This window comes from Aquarana catesbeiana, linkage group LG05 (assembly GCF_042186555.1).
Source record: "Aquarana catesbeiana isolate 2022-GZ linkage group LG05, ASM4218655v1, whole genome shotgun sequence".
NCBI classification, from domain to species: domain Eukaryota; kingdom Metazoa; phylum Chordata; class Amphibia; order Anura; family Ranidae; genus Aquarana; species Aquarana catesbeiana.
This window is the reverse complement of record NC_133328.1, coordinates 557,197,775-557,217,252: the sequence shown is the minus strand read 5'-3', so window position 1 is coordinate 557,217,252 and position 19,478 is coordinate 557,197,775. Positions and strand designations below refer to the sequence as shown.

General features: G+C 46.0%; 1 protein-coding gene across 3 annotated transcripts in view; it reads right to left on the bottom strand.

The window, feature by feature from the left end:
* Nucleotides 1-19,478, bottom strand: part of LRRCC1 (leucine rich repeat and coiled-coil centrosomal protein 1) — a 104,740-nt gene that overhangs the window by 15,963 nt on the left and 69,299 nt on the right. For 2 of the 3 annotated variants that reach the window (XR_012244544.1, XM_073631895.1), the window contains exons 15-19: nucleotides 18,962-19,136; nucleotides 17,684-17,847; nucleotides 16,049-16,257; nucleotides 15,809-15,946; nucleotides 819-954 (exon numbers count right to left, since the gene is read on the bottom strand). Coding sequence is in view for 2 of the 3 variants with exons in the window: in XM_073631895.1 (XP_073487996.1) it covers nucleotides 819-954; nucleotides 15,809-15,946; nucleotides 16,049-16,257; nucleotides 17,684-17,847; nucleotides 18,962-19,136 (822 nt within the window). In the remaining variant the exon portion in view is untranslated. Of the gene's footprint in view, nucleotides 1-818; nucleotides 955-14,463; nucleotides 15,184-15,808; nucleotides 15,947-16,048; nucleotides 16,258-17,683; nucleotides 17,848-18,961; nucleotides 19,137-19,478 lie in introns of those variants that run through there. The other variant, XM_073631896.1, reaches the window with a different exon arrangement.

The window sequence follows — 19,478 nt, the reverse complement described above, 5'->3', positions numbered from 1 at the left end:
CGTACTCTCCTGCTTAGTATGGTCATTTTCTAATAGGAAAGCAAGGGGACTAGCAGGAACACCAGGGCTTTCACACAAAGGAAGCAATATAAATAGAACAGGATACTTTTCCATACAAGTACATGGTAGAGTAGGCACATATCAGGAATATGAAATGGGTTAACAAACACTTTAAGTCCAACGGGTGCCTCATGGAATAAGATCTTTAAAGTCCAGTTTTCATTTTTACATGCAGCCCATGTGCCCGCCCCTCCCGTCCTTGTGCCCAGTCACAGAGCGGTTTGTGTTATGTGAACTCTTTCACAAAATACAAAGGCTTCTGTGAATGGGCAGTAGAGGGGAGGGGTGGGCAGAGATGCTGTTTGTGTGAGAAGCCACTGTTTCTACTGTCAGAACACCAGAAGTGTAGAGATAGCTGTACGCCTGGAGCTCTGTAAAACCATCAGATGTAAATAAAAGAGCCCAAAAGATGAAATACACCTCACCTGACTTAACTCATAGTACACCAGCATATTTTATAGATCTTTTCCTGAAGTTCAGCTTTAAAGATTGTGGGTAAAGCAACAGAAGTCAATTTTTTATTCATCAGTATGCAACTGTGCATCGAGAAACGCAGCTTTATAAAAGTATAGGGTAAAACAGTCAACCTGCAGAAAACTATTTCAAGCTAGTTAGCCCTAATCAGTAAAAACAATCTACTAAAGTGACATGTGGCTTTCATTTTCACCAGATTCTAAATATGTTTGTTTATTTACCACTGTGTAGAGTGGGTACAGGAGCCATGATTTACTTTGGGACAAATGTGCGTCGATACGTACCCTTTCATTTGCTGCTTCTACTTCCTTCTGTTTTTCACTGGCTACTTTAATAGTTTCAGCTTGATGAGCAGCTAGAATGGACTCCAATTGTCTTCGAAATGCATCATCCACAGAATGAAGTTTTTCCATTACAACCCTATGCAAACAAAGATTTACCACATAGGTGAATTAAAAAAAAAAAAAAAAATTACACTCACACACACACCCTTTCAGTACTTATAGATGGGACATGTTCTTATATACCTGAAGCGTTCCTTAAGTTTAATGAACCTACTTATGCATGTTGTTTTTAATAATGTGCACATTACATATATGCAATGGTCTATGAGGCTGTACCAGGCAGAAATCCCTTTCTTGGAGTCCATTGTAGGGCATGATTCAGTTACAGTCAGGGCTATACTGCCACCTACAGGAGGATTTGACGCTGGCAAACAGAAAAACTGTGAGCAAGAGACCCTGTGTTACCCTCTACCGAACATGCTTCAATTTTAGCGTAAAGCATTACCAAGACTATACCCCCTACACCAGCAGACATCACCTTGAGGAGGAACCGACTCCCATGACATACGTATTTTTGTATACTGACGCCAATGATGGACGTTTAGGTATGTATCTTGGCTAGGGGCGTAACTACCACCATAGCGACCCATGCGGGTGCTATGGGGCCTGCAGCCAAGTGGGGCCCAGTGAGGATGAGAGCACCGCTGGCACAGTCTCCCAGCCAGGGGAAGAGAGAGGAGAGGAAGAGGCAAGCTGTGACCTGTACCCAATGCAGCATGACCTGTGCCCAATACAGCCTGGTCTGCCTGTGCCCCATACAGCCTCACCTGTGCAGAGGAAGAGGCAAGCCACCCGGATCAGCAGAGAGCTGAATTGCCCTATGTAATAGCTTTCATTAGAACTTCCAGTGTTCCCGGGGCTCACGTCACATAGCTCCACCTCTTGGCCCGGCGCCTTTGATAGACAGAACGCCAATCCAATACGGGACGTGTGACGTCAAAGGCGTCAGGCCAAGAGGTGGGGCTATGTGACGATGAGCCCCAGGAAGACGGGAAACTCAAATGAAAGCTATTACAGTGGGCAATCCTGCTCTCTGCTGATCCGGGTGGCTTGCTTCTTCCTCTGCACAGGTGAGGCTGTATAGGGCACAGGCAGACCAGGCTGTATTGGGCACAGGTCACGCCGCATGGGGCACAGGTCACGCCGCATGGGGCACAGGTCACGCCGCATGGGGCACAGGTCACGCCGCATGGGGCACAGGTCACGCCGCATGGGGCACAGGTCACACTGCATTGACACTACGGCAGCTGTGGGGGGGGGGGCTGTTTGCAGGGGGGGCCCATACAACATTTTTCTATGGGGCCCTGCTATTTCTAGTTACGCATCTGATCGTGGCTCTTTAAGTGATTGGAATATATGCAGCGATATTATGAATTTTTGGAGTCAAGTTATGGTATCTTCATATGGCAGACATCTTTGGATCCACAGTATTAAACTAGGAGGTTTCGATATATGCAAGTTGAGTGGAATGCAATAAACACTTTTATACAACTGTTTGGACCCATTCTGTGCTCGTATGGGATGAAGATTTCATGTCAATTATGACCCTACTTGGCATGTTACTGTACAAGGGTGGCTGCCAGCCCTGCCAGCCAGCATGGTCTGGAGATGGGGACAGGACCCCCCATTGCAGTTTCCTCTGTCCCCCTTCACATAACTCCCATAGTGTCCTCTGCCCCCCTCCCCCATAGCAAGTTTCCTGTGCTCCCTAAAGCAGTGTCCCCTGTCCCTGCACCCCCCCCCCCCCCCCCCACTGTAGTGTCCTCTGCAGGAACTGCTGAAGTTAACTTTTTACAGCAACAGGCTGGTGAATAGGATCCCCCCCCCAATTGCAATGTCCTCTGTCCCCCTTCACATCACTCCCATAGTGTCCTCTGCCCCCTCCCATAGCAAGTTTGCTGTGCCCCCCAAAGCAGTGTCCTCTGTCTCTGCATCGCGCCCCCTACCTTACTGTAGTGTCCTCTGCCCCCATAGTGTCCAGTGTCCTCTGCCCCATAGTGTCCTCTGCCCATGGACACAAAAACACACTGTGTAGGTAGAACTCTCCTACCTTACACAGGTGTAGAGCACAGAAGAGAGTGGCTGGTATCACAGGGCTGGATGGGGGTGGGAACTGCTGAAGTTAACTTTTTCATCAACAGGCTGGCGATTGGTTGCTAGGGTCGCCCGGCACCAATCACCTGCTGTTTAATGTAAAAAGTTAACTTCAGCGGTTCCCGCCCCTATCCAGCCCTGCGATACCACCAAGTAATAACAGGCACTGACTGACCGGACAATTAGCGGTGACGGGCCGCTGATCCCTACTTTATACAGACAACTTTCATATAAAAGCCATGGTCTAAGAAACTCCTGATCTCCCCAGCAAAGTATCAACAGCTGTGGAGCGGGGGAACAGGCATCCTAGCAGAACCATTAAGAATATTCACTCAATTAAGGGCAACTGGAGGACACCTCCCTAAAGGGGCTGTGGATCAACTACAAAAGGAAGTCCAATTTCCAGGTGGAAAAATATATAATATAAATATATCAACTCGCGCTGATGGTGTAGAAAATGGGTGATAAGAATGAATGTAGCTGCTATACACAAAGTGCTAAACACTTGAACATAGTGACAAAATATATAAATACAGCGCTCACAAACAGAGACCCATAATAGGTGTCAAAAACATATAGTCCATATAAAAAAAGTGGATGATAAACGAGCCTTCAACGTAAATGCTCTGCCATACAAAACAGGTACCCAAAAAGGAAGAAAAAAGGGGGACCAATAGTGAAGTATGCTAAGAAAGCAAATTTATTGCGCTAAAAAGGTATACTTACAAAAGTAAGTTAAGAACAGGAATTGAAATTGTAAGAAGATGCAGCAAACACCATTGGGGGCATTCCTACGAAACCGGAAGTGATGTCAGTGCCGGAAGTGAGACACGTCAATGCATTTCGCCCTCCCACAGGGCGTCATCAAAGGACCCTTGAGGTTGAGTGTGAGCAAGACTAATACAGTCTGCATGTGACAGAGAAGAAACCAGGCCAATCTCCCTAGTTCAGGGAGGACTCCTATTCATTTCCAGAGGCAAAAGCACTGCAACACCTAGATGGTGTCCAACGGAGTCCAAACTAGAAAACATACTCAAGGCGGGATTCCCTGACGTGTTTTGAGAAACCAAACAGTAACTCTGAGGATGGATGCACTCCAGCGAGTGAAACCCTTCTGGTATGGGTGGAAGAAACTACCCCAGTCACCTAAAAAGGCTGAAGGATCATGGCGGTGGTAACCTGGTCTACAGAGACAGGTCTGTTGGTCTGCTCTGAACTAAAGCCCATGACAACTAGGAGGGGGACTTAGAGGGGCCAGGAAAAAAAAAAAAAAGAAAAGGAGAAGGGAGAGACCACCCTGAGTAAGGGAGTTAAACTTCCTCGACCACCAGTGATGGGTAGTTGCCAACACTGGAACCCAGTGATTCCCGATTCATCCAGATCTTGCAGGCAGTCAGACCTTCGGGAATGCGATTACTCCAATGAACCATAAAGCCGACTTCTGACATCACACAACCTTTCACAATGGACCCAGCTATGCCTTCTGGTGGCTTGCAGGGTGATTATAAGTAACTGGATAAAACTTTCACCACCTTGCCTTCTGGCGATAAAACAAATGCTATTATCGCTGTTCAACTTAGAGAGGCTGGACACCATCATATTGAATTTTCGATCTACTCAGCGCTTCTTTGCCAGATGGCGAAAGTTTATAGAATTTGCTATATATCCCTTTCACTACACTGATTGGTACCTAAAATGAAGCCTTATCAACTCCTTGGGCAAACATTTTTTGAAAAGCCTGTGGTGTGTGAAACACACCCAAAAACCACCACCCGGTGCCAAAAAAAGTGCTCACACATAAAGAGTGACACAAAACATGCAATAGGTGTTACACTGATCCTCCCTAGGAACGACCTCACCCTGATCTCCAGGGGTGTTAGGCTCCAGACGGGGACTGAGGTACTTCACTGGGTCCATCTGGCCGAAACCAGACAGACCCCCTTTCTCTGGAAGGTCTGCCGAAACAGACCCACCCAAGTACTTGGTGGGACTTCCCCGAAGGGAGACCCCATGAGAGAGGACGAACCAAGCCAGAAGGCCATGTCCATCCCCCTCCCAAAACTTTCAGGGTGGCCTGAGGACCCACATCCTACTCACACTGTGACAAACGTGCAACATCAAACAAAATGATACAAAAAAGTGACAAAGGGTAAATAAATAGAAAGTGGGGGAGAACGAAGTGGGAGAAGTGAAAAGTGACCATTTTGCAATACAATGGCCAGCCCTTCGGCCAGGAATAAAAAATTCCTCTGGTCCTAGCCAAAAGGCTTGGTGCCATGGTGCTATAAATCAAAGTGACGCTCACTCACAGTGAACTGCCACTTTAGGGGCACATTCACCACAGGCTTTTCATCCCAACCCTGACCAACAGCCCAGTCAGCACAGCCCCGACCCCAGCCAGGAAGGCCTGAAGTTCTGAGAGCTTAGGGAGATCCCTTGACCCCATAAAGGCTCAACCATCACTCCCATCACTCCTACCTAATTACATTCACGAGATACTAACCGCCCCCCCCCCCCCCTGCTAAAGAGGAGCCCGAAAAACTGGCTGGAGCTAGGGCAAACTCCTTAGGCAAACTTTTTTTTTTTTTAAAGCCAGTGGCATGTGAAACACACCCAAAAACTCCACCCGGTGCCAAAAAAATTGGATTTTTTATAACAGCTTACCTGTAAAATCCTTTTCTTTTGATGGACATCACGGGACACAGAGCCACAGTAATAACTGATGGGTTATGTAGGTACCACTAGGTATTGGACACTGGTCACACCCTAATCAGGAAGTTCAACCCCCTATATAATCCCTCCCCTTCCAGGGATACCTCAGTTTTGTAGCACAGCAATATAAGTTTATTAGAAGAGGGGCGGGACCTCTGTGTCCCGTGATGTCCATCGAAAGAAAAGGATTTTACAGGGAAGCTGTTAGAAAATACGATTTTTTTAATTTCTCGGACATCACAGGACACAGAGACACAGTAATAACTGATGGGATGTCCCAAAGCAATGCCAACTGAGGGGGGGGGGGGGGCAATCACAAGCAAGTAGGGTGCAATCAGACCTGAGGACCTTGTACCGCTGTCTGCAGCACACTACGCCCAAAGGCGATATCCTCATGCCTTCTCACATCCACCTGATAAAATCTGGTGAATGTGTGGACTGAAGACCAGGTTACGGCCTTGCAGATCTGAGCCATAGAGGCCTGGTGATGCACTGCCCAAGAAGCACTAATAGCCCTTGTGGAATGTGCCTTGATCTGAAACGGAGGAATCTTCAGTTTCAAACCGTAAGCCTGAATAATCAATTGTCGAATCCATTTAGAAATGGTAGCTTTTGACGCTGCCTGTCCTCTATTGGGACCCTCTGGCAGCACGAAAAAAACATCCGTTTTGTGAATCTGAGCAGTTGCTTCCAGATAGGTCTTGACTGCTCTTACTACATCCAAAGAATGTAGTGACCTCTCTTCCGGAGAACAGGGCTCTAGAAAAAAGGAAGGCAGAACAATGTCTTGGTTTAGATGAAAACCTGAAACCACCTTCGGTAAAAAATTAGGATGAGGGCGCAACACCACTTTATCCTTGTGTACAAGAGCTGCTAATTCTGATACTCTTCTAGCAGAAGAGATGGCTACCAGAAAAATTAGTTTCCTTGTCAGCAAGATCAAAGGATTCTGACGTATTGGTTCAAAAGGCTGTTTCTGTAACACCGACAGAACCAGGTTTAAGTCCCAGGGGTTTAGGGGCGCCTTAACTGGAGGATTAAGACGCATCACCCCCTGCATAAAGTTTCGGACCAAATAATGCGAAGCAAGTGGCCGTTGAAACAATACTGATAAGGCCGAGACCTGGCCCTTGATGGTACTCAAGGCCAGCTTCATCTCTAATCCTAATTGTAGAAAATCAAGAATTCTACCCATGACATACTTTCTGGGATGCCAACCCCTGGATTCATACCAGGATACATAAGCTTTCCAGACTCTATGATAACTCACTCTGGAAGTTGGCTTCCTTGCATTGATCAAGGTAGATATGACAGGACCTGAAAGCCCACGACTCTTCAGAACGTGGGTCTCAATAGCCAAACCGTCAAATTTAGCGTTTGTAAGGCAGGATGGAACACTGGACCTTGAGATAACAGGTCTGGGCGTACCGCTAGGGTCCACGGTGAATCCACCGTCATCCTCACTATTTCTGCATACCAAGTCCTTCTGGGCCAAGCGGGGTCCACCAGAAGTACCGACTTCCTTTCCTGCCTGATCCTGCGAAGCAGTCGTGGCAGTAACAGAATAGGCGGGAATGCATAAATCAGTGAGAACCGATGCCACGGAATCACCAACGCATCTGTCCTGCATGCAAGAGGATCCCTCGTTCTTGCCACAAATCTGTCTATCTTTTTGTTGAATCGGGATGCAAAGAGATCTACATCCGGGACCCCCCCATCTTTGGCATATGGCCCAAAAGACGTCGGGATGCAGAGACCATTCCCCCGGGAGTAACTGCTGGCGACTTAGATAATCCGCCTCTTAGTTCTCTATCCCTGGAATGAAAACTGCTGATATGCATGGCACATTCATCTCTGCCCTGACTAAGATCTGGTTCACCTTCTTTTGAGCTGCTTGGCTCTGGGTGCCTCCCTGATGATTGACATAAGCCACTGCTGTGGCATTGTCGGACTGGATCCTGACCGAGCAACCCTGTAGCCTGATAGTCCAGGCTTTTAGGGCAAGGTATACCGCCCGGATCTCCAGAATGTTGATGGGTAAGGTCCTCCCAGTCTTGGACCATAGCCCCTGAATCGCAGACTATTCCAGACATGCTCCCCAACCTGACAGACTGGCATCTGTTGTTACCACCGTCCAGGTAACCGGTAGAAAGGACCTCTCCTTCTGCCGATTTTCGGGTATGAGCCACCAATTGAGGCTCTGACGCACCGCATGCGACAGGTGCATCGGAAAGTCTAATGCCTGAACCTTCTTGTTCCAGGCCGACAGAATACGGTGTTGCAGTAGTCTTGAATGGAACTGAGCATAGGGAACTGCTTCGAATGAAGACACCATCTTCCCCAGCAGCCTCATACAACGGCGGACAGGACCCTTCTTGGTCCTGACTGTCAAGAATCAGCTCCCTTAAAGCAGTGATCTTTGCCTGAGGAAGAAATACCTTCTCCTGGCTCGTATCTATGATCAGACCCAAATACTCCAGTCTTCTTACTGGTTTTAGGAAAGACTTTTCTAGGTTGAGGATCCAACCTAGGTGTTCCAGATACTTGACCGTGGTCCTCAAGTTCCCATTCAAGGAGGCTACCGACCGGTCTATCAAGACCAGGTCGTCTAGGTATGCTATAACAGTTATACCCTGAGCCCTTAATCTGGCCAGAGGAGGAGCCAAGGTCTTTGTGAACACTCGAGGTGCAGTGGCTATCCTGAAGGGCAGAGCCACAAACTGGAAATGGCACCCTCCTAACTCGAAGCGTAGAAACTTCTGATGAGCAGGAAAAATGGGCACATGTAGATATGCATCTCTGATGTCTATCGATGCCAAAAATTCTCCTCCTTGTAGGATGGAGACTACTGTCCGAATTGATTCTATGCGGAAGGACTGAACACTTAGGAATCGATTCAGATCCCTTAAATCAAGAATGGGTCTGACATCCCCATTTGGTTTTTGGACCATAAAAAGGTTGGAATAGAAGCCCAATCCTTGATCCTTTGTGGGAACCACCATAATAACCTCTTGCGACAAAAGTCGCTCTAACGCTAGAAGGAGCATTTGCTTCTTCTCTGGGAACACTTGATCTGAGGAAACGAGGAGAGGGAAATTCTTGGAACTCCAGCCTGTACTCTAAGGTTACAGTGGAGATTACCCATCTGTCCTGGAAGTCCTCTTGCCAGAGCCTTGAGAACTGCAGCAGTCTTCCCCCCACTCGAGCGAGCGAGGGCGCCCCTTCATGAAGAGGCCTTAGTGTCTTGTCTAGAAGACTTCTTCCCCCAGGACTTCTTTTGTCCCTGGGGCTGGCTCTTGTTTCTTGCCCCAGACGGAGGAGGCCGTCGTGACTGCCTGGAGGCTGATGCCCCTGGCGCTGGGGAAAGAGTCCGTTTGAAAGAGGGACGCTTACTCTTCTTCTTAACAGGTAAGAGAGTGCTTTTCCCACAAGAGATTCTCTTGATATAGTTATCCAAGTCTTCTCCAAACAACCTTGCACCACGAAAAGGAAACCCAGCCAAGAGCTTCTTACATGGTGCTTCGGCTGACCAATTTTTCAACCATAAGATTCTACGCATATGCACCAACCCAAGTGAAAGGCGAGAGGTTTGCATGATAGAATCTCTGATGGCGTCAACAACATAACATAAGGCCGCTGGAAGGTTAGCAAACCCCTGGGCCTGTTGTTCAGGTAATACTTTGATGACCTGCTTAACATGGTCTCTTAAGTATTGACAGACTCCAATCGCTGCTACTGCAGGTTGAGCCACTGATCCTGCTAAGAAAAAAACATCCTTTAATAAGGACTCCATCTTTTTATCCACAGGATCCCTGAGCATCTGAGCGTTGTCTACAGGACAAGTCAGGCTACTATTAATAGAGGAAATGGCCGCATCAATGGCCGGCATTCCCCACATCTTAATAAATTTTTCTTCCATAGGATAAAGTGTTGAAAACCTTTTCGGCGGAAGAAATCGCTTATCTGGGTGATCCCACTCAGAATAAAGGAGCTTTTCAAGTAAACTATAAACAGGAAAAGCATGCGCTGTTTGAGAAGGTTTCAGCGACCCCAAAGAAGATGAAGATTCCTTAACAGATTCAGGTACGGGCAACTTAAATGTGGAGCGGACCAATCCAGTAAGGATCTGTACTAAGACTTTCTCCTCTTGGGAAGTCGCAGAGGGTCCCTTCTCCACCTGATTCCTCCGAAGAGGAATCATCCGTCCCATCCTGATCCTCTGAAAGGGATTCATCTCCTTTATCCCAGAGCTCCTCTGTCTGAGGGTCTTGGGAAACAGAGGAAGGCCTAGTATGTTTTCTTCCATTGAGTTAAGCTGTAATCACGGCAATTAATCTTTCCTCTAACCCAGAAATGGTTGAGGAAAAAACCTCTTGTGTAATGTATACAGGGGCTAAAGTGCCGGAAGCAGGTACAGCCCCTGACCCCAACGGCTCTCCCTGGCTAGCCATCCCTGGCCCCTCAGGGGGGGGGAGGATGTAGCAGAAAGGGGGTCCTCAGAACCTGACCGAGATCCCCTAGTGTCTCTGGCTCTGGGGTTACTTGAACCTCTTCTACCCATAGTGCAAAGCAACAAGGTGTGAGGTATCCAAAAATGAACACTGACTGCTGAGCGATGTAGTCCGGCAAAGCCCTGCTACCAAATGCCCAGTCTGGTGTTACCTTAGTAAATGCAGCTTAGGAGAATGCCTTTGTCCCACCTTACATGTGACTGTCAGCTCTGTGTCCCTCCAAGGCTCAGAGCACCTGTAAAGTGTGCTTTAAATAGCCATGCTTTCTGGCACTGTGGGCGTCTGAGCACGCTGATGCTGTGCTAATGCCCCGCCCCGCCCCCCCCACGCCGTTTTTCGAAAAAACAAGCGCTTCCCGCGCAAGCCGACCCTTCCTGACAAGCATGGAGGAAGGCTGGGGGTGGAGGAAGAAAGGAGGAGGCGGCAGTAATGGGGCCTGCATTGTAATGGCGGCCTGGCGGCGGCAGCGACAGTGCGGTGTAAAACCGCCTTACAGCACACCTGTAGCCTCCCCCTAGCCTGGCGGGAAAATCCCAGATGAGAAAATCCCCCATCCATCCTACCTGGAACCGGTCGGAAGAGCCTGTGCAGCGCCGAACGCTGAGACAGAAAACAGCATGAGAAGGTATGTGCTCTTGGCAGCCCCCCGGTGGTCACAATAGGCATAGAACGCATTTACCTTAAAGGAGAAAACCCACTAGAATTCAAAAATTCTGTGGAATCTCCTCTTACCTTATCCAGCCGCAGGATTCTGTATACACAGACCCAATCTTCACCTCTCACGGTGGGCTCCGTTTAAAAAAAACGTCAGAGACTGGGGCCCCCTACGAATAGGGGGATCCACAGTTCTGGCCCTGTAAAGCACCCAGCCAGAAATTAGGAGGTTTAAAGCCATTTTCTGATCTGCGGGGTCCAGCTCTCTAAAAAGAGAAGCGTTACAGGTAAAACCTTGTTTCTTTTGACACGAGGCCCGGGTACCATCCAATTCGGCCATGAAAGGACACTTTGAATGGATCCGGTTCGCCTGGCTTGCCCCAGTATAGGATATCAGGATATTTCCTTTGGAGCTTCAGCACAGGACATCTTTACACGTCCAACACCTAAGACACTGGCGAAAAAACTGAGGTATCCCTGGAAGGGGAGGGATTATATAGGGGGTTGAACTTCCTGATTAGGGTGTGACCAGTGTCCAATACCTAGTGGTACCTACATAACCCATCAGTTATTACTGTGGCTCTGTGTCCCGTGATGTCAGAGAAAGAAAAGTGCACGCACATAAAGAGTGACTCCTTGGGCAAGCTTTTTTTCTTTTGAAAAGCCAGTAGCATGCAAAACACACCCAAAAACTTCCACCCAGTTCCAAAAAAAGTGCACACACATAAAGAGTGAAACACAAAAACGTGTAACGGGTGTTTACACTGATCCTCCACTAGGGAAGGACCTTACCCTGATCCCTGGGGCGTTAGGCTCCAGACAGGGACTGAGGTACTTCACTTGAGTCCATCTAGCCGAAACCAGACGGACCCCCGTTCTCTGGAAGGTCTGCCAAAACAGACCCACCCAAGTAATAGGTGGGACTCCCCCGAAGGGAGGCCCCATGAGAGAGGGCAAACCAGGCCAGAAGGCCTATTATCCACCCCCTCCCAAGACTTTTAGAGTAGGCCCCAGGACCCACACCCTACTCATCACACAGTGACAAACGTGTATACACATCAACCAAAAAACACAAAAATAGTGACAAACACGGGGATAAATAAAAAGAAAGTAAGGAGACGGAAGATGGGAGAGTGAAAAGTGACCATTGTGTAATACAATGGCCGGCCCTCCAGCCAGGAATAAAAATTTCCCCTGGTCCTAGCCAAAAGGCTCGGCCCTAGAAGCAGGTGCGAAAAAAGTATGTTGTGGCGAAGTGACCATGGTGCCATAAATCAAGTGCCGAAACACTGACTGTACGGCACCCCTAAACTGCCACTTCAGGGGCACATTCACCACTGGCTTTTCGTGCAACCCTGAGCCCCAGCCCAGACCACAGCAGCCCCCATCCCAGCCAGGAAGGCCTGGAGTTCAGGAAGCTTGGTGAGAGCCCTTTACCATCAGGCCTCACCGTCGTTTCATCCCTCCTGCCTAATTTCATTCGGGAAATACTAACCACTCCCCCCCGAAGGAGGAGTAAGCATTTTCTCCCGAAAAACTGACCGGAGCTAGAACTACTCCAATCTAGGCCAAAAGGCCAGGGACCCGACCCTCCGGATCAGACCCTGTGGTTCTCCATCCCCATCAGAAGGCTTCCATTTTGGCTACAAACCGCTCCAGGTCACCTTTACTCCAGCAGGTTTTGCATAGCAACCGCAATCCCTTCTCCACTTCACCGTAGATCAGGGACGGAAGCAAGCACCACCTCCTGGAAACTGATAAGAACAGATACTACACTTGATCTTAGCTTAAAAAGGGGCTAGGAGGGCTCTCTGCACCTGAATGCTAGACAGGCAAACTACTCAAGGACCCGCCAGGATGCACACTAAACTTCCCCCTGTAGAAGTGGGGGCTCGCCTTCATGAAGGCTTTTTGGAGGTGTTAGCGGACATCTGAGTGGAAATCAAACTCTAAGGGCCTGTGAACACCCACTGCAGAAGTAAATAAAGGAAATGGGCAAGCTTCAGCTGACCTCCATCTAGACTCCCTCCACTAAAGCAGGACTCTGGCCCCCTGCTGCATTACTAATCATAGGGTCAAGTGCAGGGCTGAAGAGACATCTTCCCTTGAAGGCCAAACAAGTCAGATGCTCATTGGATATGGCATAAGTCTCTCTGCAGCACAACTGCTCTGTGCATCTGTATGAACATCAGACTCATGCAGGACATAAGCACAACTAACGCATAAAACTCCAAACATTTGTTTCACACACACTCCATGAAAGAGAGATCTACCCTTGCAGATGAGGATTCTTTTCAAGGGAACTATCATATTCTGGCATGGTTTGGCAGATTACAGCAATATTAAAGTAAAAAATTAAAAACTACTGACAGACCGTTTTTATAACAGAAGAGATCTTTGTGTTCTTTTCTGTTTTAAATGCTTCTTCCAGCCTGTCAACAGTAATGTAATCAGAGCTACAGATGCGCAGCTCAGACCACAATTACGTTAACTGCTCTGTGCCGTGATGAAGTGACTCCTGTGTGCATGCGTGGGAGTGATGTTACTGAGGCACATACATTGAAGTGGCCCGAGAGAGGGACCCCAGAAAAAAGACAGATTAAAGGTGGAAGCACCCAGGACCGGCTGAAGCAGTGACAGCACAGCGCTGGAGGGCTGGTTTGACAGGGAAGTCTGCCATAATGTGCTAATAGGCAGTGCACAATAGCACATTATGGCATAAACCTCCTGGAGGTTTATTAAAAAAAAAAAAAAAAAAAAAAAAAAAATAGTGGCATCTCTGTTAAAGTGAGTCACTGGTGGATCCACAGTGGGAATTTACCACAGTTCAACTTCACACTCAAAAGAGAACAGTTCCAGAGTAAACCAACTGGGACTGGTACATAAATGATCCAGTTTTTCGAGCCTGGTACGTACAGGTGCCTGATGCAGAACAGCAAGTTGTCTGTTCCTATTCCTGTGGCTGAGAGGGCTTGTTTGGACTGAACTATATGGCCTTTTTCCTGGGATTCAGAGAGTACTGAAACATGTCAGGAATGTGCACAAAACACCCTGCTTGGGTGCCTGTGTGTACACAGCTTACATGAACTGCTCTCAGTCAACAGTTCTTATAGACAGTGGATATAAAAAGTCTACATAACCCTGTTAAAATGCCAGGTCTCTGATTTAAAAAAAAAATGAGACAAAGATGAATAATTTCAGAACCTTTTCCACCTTTAATGTGACCTATAAACCGTACAACCCAGTTGAACAACAAACTGAAATCTTTTAGGTAGAGGGAAGTAAAAATAAAAAACTAAAATAATATAGTTGCATAAGTGTGCACGCCCTTAAATAAATACTTTGTTGAAGCACCTTTTAATACAGCACTCAGTCTTTTTTAGTATGAGTCTATCAGCATAGCACATCTTGACTTGGCAATATTTGCCCACTCTTCTTTGCAAAAAAAAATCTGTCAAATTGCGAGGACTTGTCCTGTGCACAGCCCTCTTCAGATCACCCCACAGATTTTCAAATCGGATTCAGGTCTGGGCTCTGGCTGTGCCATTCCAAAACTTTAAACTTCCTCTGGTGAAGCCATTCCTTTGTTGATTTGAATGTATGCTTGAATGTATGCTTTGGGTTGTTGTCATGCTGAAAAAAGAAGTTCCTCTTCATGTTCAGCTTTCTAGCAGAAGCCTGAAGATTTTGTGCCAATATTGACTGGTATTTGGAACTGTTCATAATTTCCTCTATCTTGACTAAGGCCCCTGTTTCAGCTGAAGAAAAAGAGCCCCAAAGCATGATGCTGCCACCACCATGCTTCACTGTGGGTATGGTGTTCTTTTGGTAATATGCAGTGTTTTTGTGACAAACATATCTTTTGGAATTTTAGCCACAAAGTTCAACCTTGGTTTCAACAGACCAGAACACATTTTCCCACATGCTTTTGGGAGACTTCAGATGTGTTTTTTCAAACACATTAGCCAGGCTTTGGATGTTTTTCTTTGTAAGAAAAGGCTTCCGTGTTGTCACTCTACCCCATAGCCCAGACATATAAAGAATACGGGAGAATGTTGTCACATGTACCACACAGCCAGTACTTGCCAGATATTCCTGAAGCTCCTTTAATGTTGCTGTAGGCCTCTTGGCAGCCTCCCTGACCATCTTTCTTCTTGTCTTTTCATCAATTCTGGAGGGACGTCCAGTTCTTGGTAATGTCACTGTTGTGCCATATTTTCTCCACTTGATGATGACTGTCTTTACTGTGTTCCATGGTATATCTAATATCCAATTAGATCCCTCTGATGCTTTGGAAGCTCTCTGCGGACCATGGCTTTTGTTGTAGGATGTGACTAGGAGAATGTCAGGAAAGACCTACTAGAACAGCTGAATTTTATTTGGGGTTAATCAGAGGCACTCTAGATGATGGCAGGTGTGTACTGACTCCTATTTAACATGAGTTTGAATGTGATTGCTTAATTCTGAACACAGCCACATCCCCAGTTATAAGAGGGTGTGCACCTATTCAACCACATAATTTTAGTTTTTTTATTTTTACCCCCCCCCCAAAAAAAAAAAAAAGATTTCAGTGTGTTTTTCAATTGAGTTGTATAGTTTATAGGTCACAAAAAGTTCTCAAACTATTTATCTTTGTCTCATTTTTTTACATCACAGAAACCTGACATTTTAACAGGGGTGTGTGGACTTTTTACAGCCACTAAGAGGCTAAGTGTGTATTAACTGAAAAACACATATTATGCCAATAATATTGAGCTTGCCAAGGGGACGTACAATGCATCAAGATACTCTACAAAAGCATCAAGCAGTGATAGTTTGTCAAAGTAATTGTACAGGGAAGCAGAGAGGAGTACCTAATAGACAGATATTACACATAAAACAGGCTACTAACCATTTGGATATAAAGTGGGATTCACCAAACCTTTACAAAGTTTAAATCCAGCATAGCTTTATACTCACTTTTGGTTTTGAAGGCTTTTGTCTCTCTCTTCAATCAGTCGCTTTTCCTTGGCATCAAAATTCTCTTTCATCTGCCTGACTTGCGTTTCAAGCTGGCTTAATAATTCTGCTTTATCCTGCCACTTCTTATTCATTGCACTATGAATAGAAAGCGCAAATGCCTCAAATGAGCACAGATTTCACATCAAACAGCACATGCTACATTTACTAAAACCTCTGCTCCAGAGGCTGCTTAATCACCTATAAGCTTTCTTCACATCTTCCAGCTCAGCCTCCTTCTCTTCTAGCTGCAGTTTGATTTCCTCCTTTCTTTCTGTTTGCCTTTCCAGCTTTTCTTTCAGCTCATGTAATTGTATTGCTCTTTCATCATTCTGCTCTCTTAATACTTTCTCCATCTCGAGATTTTGTGCATGCAGCTTTCTGATGCGTTCATCTCTCTCTTGCAGCCCCTGACAATAAGAAAGTCTAATATCAGAATCATATGGGCCCCATAAGTGGAATACTAGCCAATCAGGAAAAATGGACATGCACTCAACCCACGCATCAAAACCACTGGGGGCTAAAACATAACTTTTATTGGGCTGTAATACATATATACAAAATCTTAGATACATCCACTATTAAATAGCACTGAAAGTATAACCTCAATAGTATCTGGGAAAATACTCCCACTATTGTAATTCATGGAGGTTTCTCTGACAGGTCAAATATAATGAGCACATAAAGCTGAAAATGTGTCAGTATGCAGGAATTACACATTCTGCAGGTATATAAAGAGGTAACTACATTCAACCTCAATTATATTAGTAGGCATAGACTAATAGACTAAATAAACAGTGACTACTGAAGGGATTGTCTGCACCCCCTAATGCCCAGCATGCCAACTGTTCCAGCCTACTAGTACCAAACTGCACTACAAGTCCTCTTGGTGACCATGGAAACCACCACAACATTTACCGAGAAGTCACAGTGCCATCCTTAAAAATTGTGCTAAACAGTAAACCTAAAAAAACCCCAACAGGTTTCACTTCCAAATCAGAAGCTTCATCAGGAATTCTTAAGAAATAAAACAATAAGAAGTAAAGTGCAGATGATGCTCCACATACCAAAGTTGCAGTTTTGTACTATTAATATGAGTGGGGAAACAATACACCCTCCTATAAACTGCATATCCAATATGCAGTTTCTGAACTGTATGGACAGCCCTGCTCCTCTGTGGGAAATCTCACTAAAGTGGCATTGGGGGGTTGACACTCCCCTAAGATCCCCTTTAAACAACAAGGTCAACCTGTTTCTTGGTTTCTACAGTGTTTGGCAGACTTAAAGCAGAACTTCACATTTTAAATCAACGCTGACTATTTTTAATCCTTATGCTGCTAGCATTAGTAAACAGATATGATATACTTTCCTATGTACTTGTTTTGAACTTTTTTTTTTTTACATTTCTTCAGTTACTTCCTGGTTTCCAGGCCTAGGCAAATAATGTCATACATCTCAGGAGTCTTCAAGAGGGATTCTCTCAGCTAAGCACATGTTCCTGCCTGCATGCCTGAGCTAAGGGCAGAAGGGTTACAGGAAGTAAATGATTTACTCAAGATGGCCACGGTTAGAAATGCTAGGGGGGTGTTTATAAAAAATGATTTCTCAACAAAAAGTCTGGAGACATGAATGGATTGGGAAGTTCGCTTTGAATATTAAAAATGAAATTAGATAGCGTTTTTGATTCGTGGTGCTCGGAAGCAGTGTAGTTCAGCCCTTCAGGTACAATAGTTCTTAGAGCAATGGATTGCAATAGAGCAAATAGGTTGTTGTGGAATGTATATTTCTGATTAAAAGGTTTAGTGTACAGCAGCAGTCACTGGAAACATTACTCACTTCTTTTAACTTCCTAATAGTCTCTGTTTGATCCTCAACCATTTTTGTTTTAATCCTTAATGCATCATTGTCACGCTCATTTTGCTTTTTCAGGGATTCTATCTCTGTCGAAAGAACTTCAATTTTAGCTTCAAGCCTTCCTCTATCCTGAGCCAGTGAGACACCTATAATACAGAGCAAAGGGCAGAGGGGATACACAATCAGTAGATTAATAACTAAAAGCAATAGGTTACAATATCTACATTATGCACCTTGAGACAAGTCCATTTGAATCACAACATTATTCAGAGCACACAATACAGCTGCAGTGCCTGATCATGTTATTGGTTCCAGTATCAATTTGTCAGGAGACTAGACGGAGGAGAGTTGCCCACTGGCACAGTGGGCAATTTCCAATATGGCCACACCCGCACACGTATTGTGAATGCAAGTTCACCATGGCGAAGACGTGTGGATGCTGGCGCCTGCAACGCTTGTCAGATCCTGGTGCCCTCTGGCCTTTAAAAGAGTGACTGCAGCACATGGGCATGGCTGACTGGTCTTCAGCTTCCTGCTCTTGTGTGTATGCTTCTGATCTCCTGTTTACTACCCGGCCTGCCCTTGGATATCTCTTGTCGCTCTCCCAGCTCTGACCTCGGATTGCCCACGGATCTGCTTGTCTCCTGTCCTGTGTATGACTTCGGCTTGCCTGACCACGTCTTTGTTCTTCTGTCTGCTGACCACTGGCTTACCGACCTTGGCATCATTTCCTGACTATGCTCCCTGCTTCACCCTGTCTGCTGTGATATACCCTGGTGCCTACCCACAGTACCCAGTCTGATGTACCGACCTGCAGTACTTACCTGTTGCTCCAGCCTGCAATCCATACTTGCTGAATCCAGCTTGCTGCAATCTCCACTGCAACCTGTTTCCTGCTGTGTGCAGTCTGCACAATCATCAGCTCCACTGGGTCCTACTGCTCACCTCATCTGGTGGCCACCTACAGAGAGATCTTTACACCTGCATCTCCCATCTGTAGCACAGCTGGCAATCCCTGCTGCTCTGCGCTTGGTGTTCCCTGTTTCCACCTTCAGGGACACCAAGCACTCTGCTGCAAGGAGAGCACTCTCAGCATTTCGGCTTCAGGACCAGGTACGTGACACAATTACTTTCAGTATAAAATCCCAGAAGAGAGACGAGCAAAACACAAGTGAGATCTGAGAGAATTAAGAGAAGCAGATTGTAGCAAACTCTTTGAAATTGCACGTTATGTTCTACACATCAATATAATGATCTTACCTTGCTGGGTGAGCTCTTGTCCCCATATTTTCCTTTCAGCTTTTAATCCATCGATCAGTGACTCCTGGGCAGTGAGCTGTGAAATGAGTTTAGACTTTTCTTGTTTTAGAAGCTGTATTTGCACAGTTTTTTGTTTTTCTTCTTCTGCCACCATCTCCTGGTTGCGTATTTTACTCTGCAGATACAGTAAAACAGTGTTATTGAAAGCAACTCGCTCTTCTGAGAAGGAACACAGCATATAATTAAATCTGAACTACAGGCAGATATAAAAGACACAAAATAATGCAACCCTGAATTCATTAACCACTTCAGCCCCGGAAGGTTTTACCCCCTTCCTGACCAGAGCTCTTTTTACAATTTGGCACTGCGTCGCTTTAACTGGTAATTGCGCGGTCATGCAATGCTGTACCCAAACGAAATTTGCATCCTTTTTTTCCCCACAAATAGAGCTTTCTTTTGGTGCTATTTGATCACCTCTGTGGTTTTTATTTTTTGTGCTATAAACAAAACAAAAAAA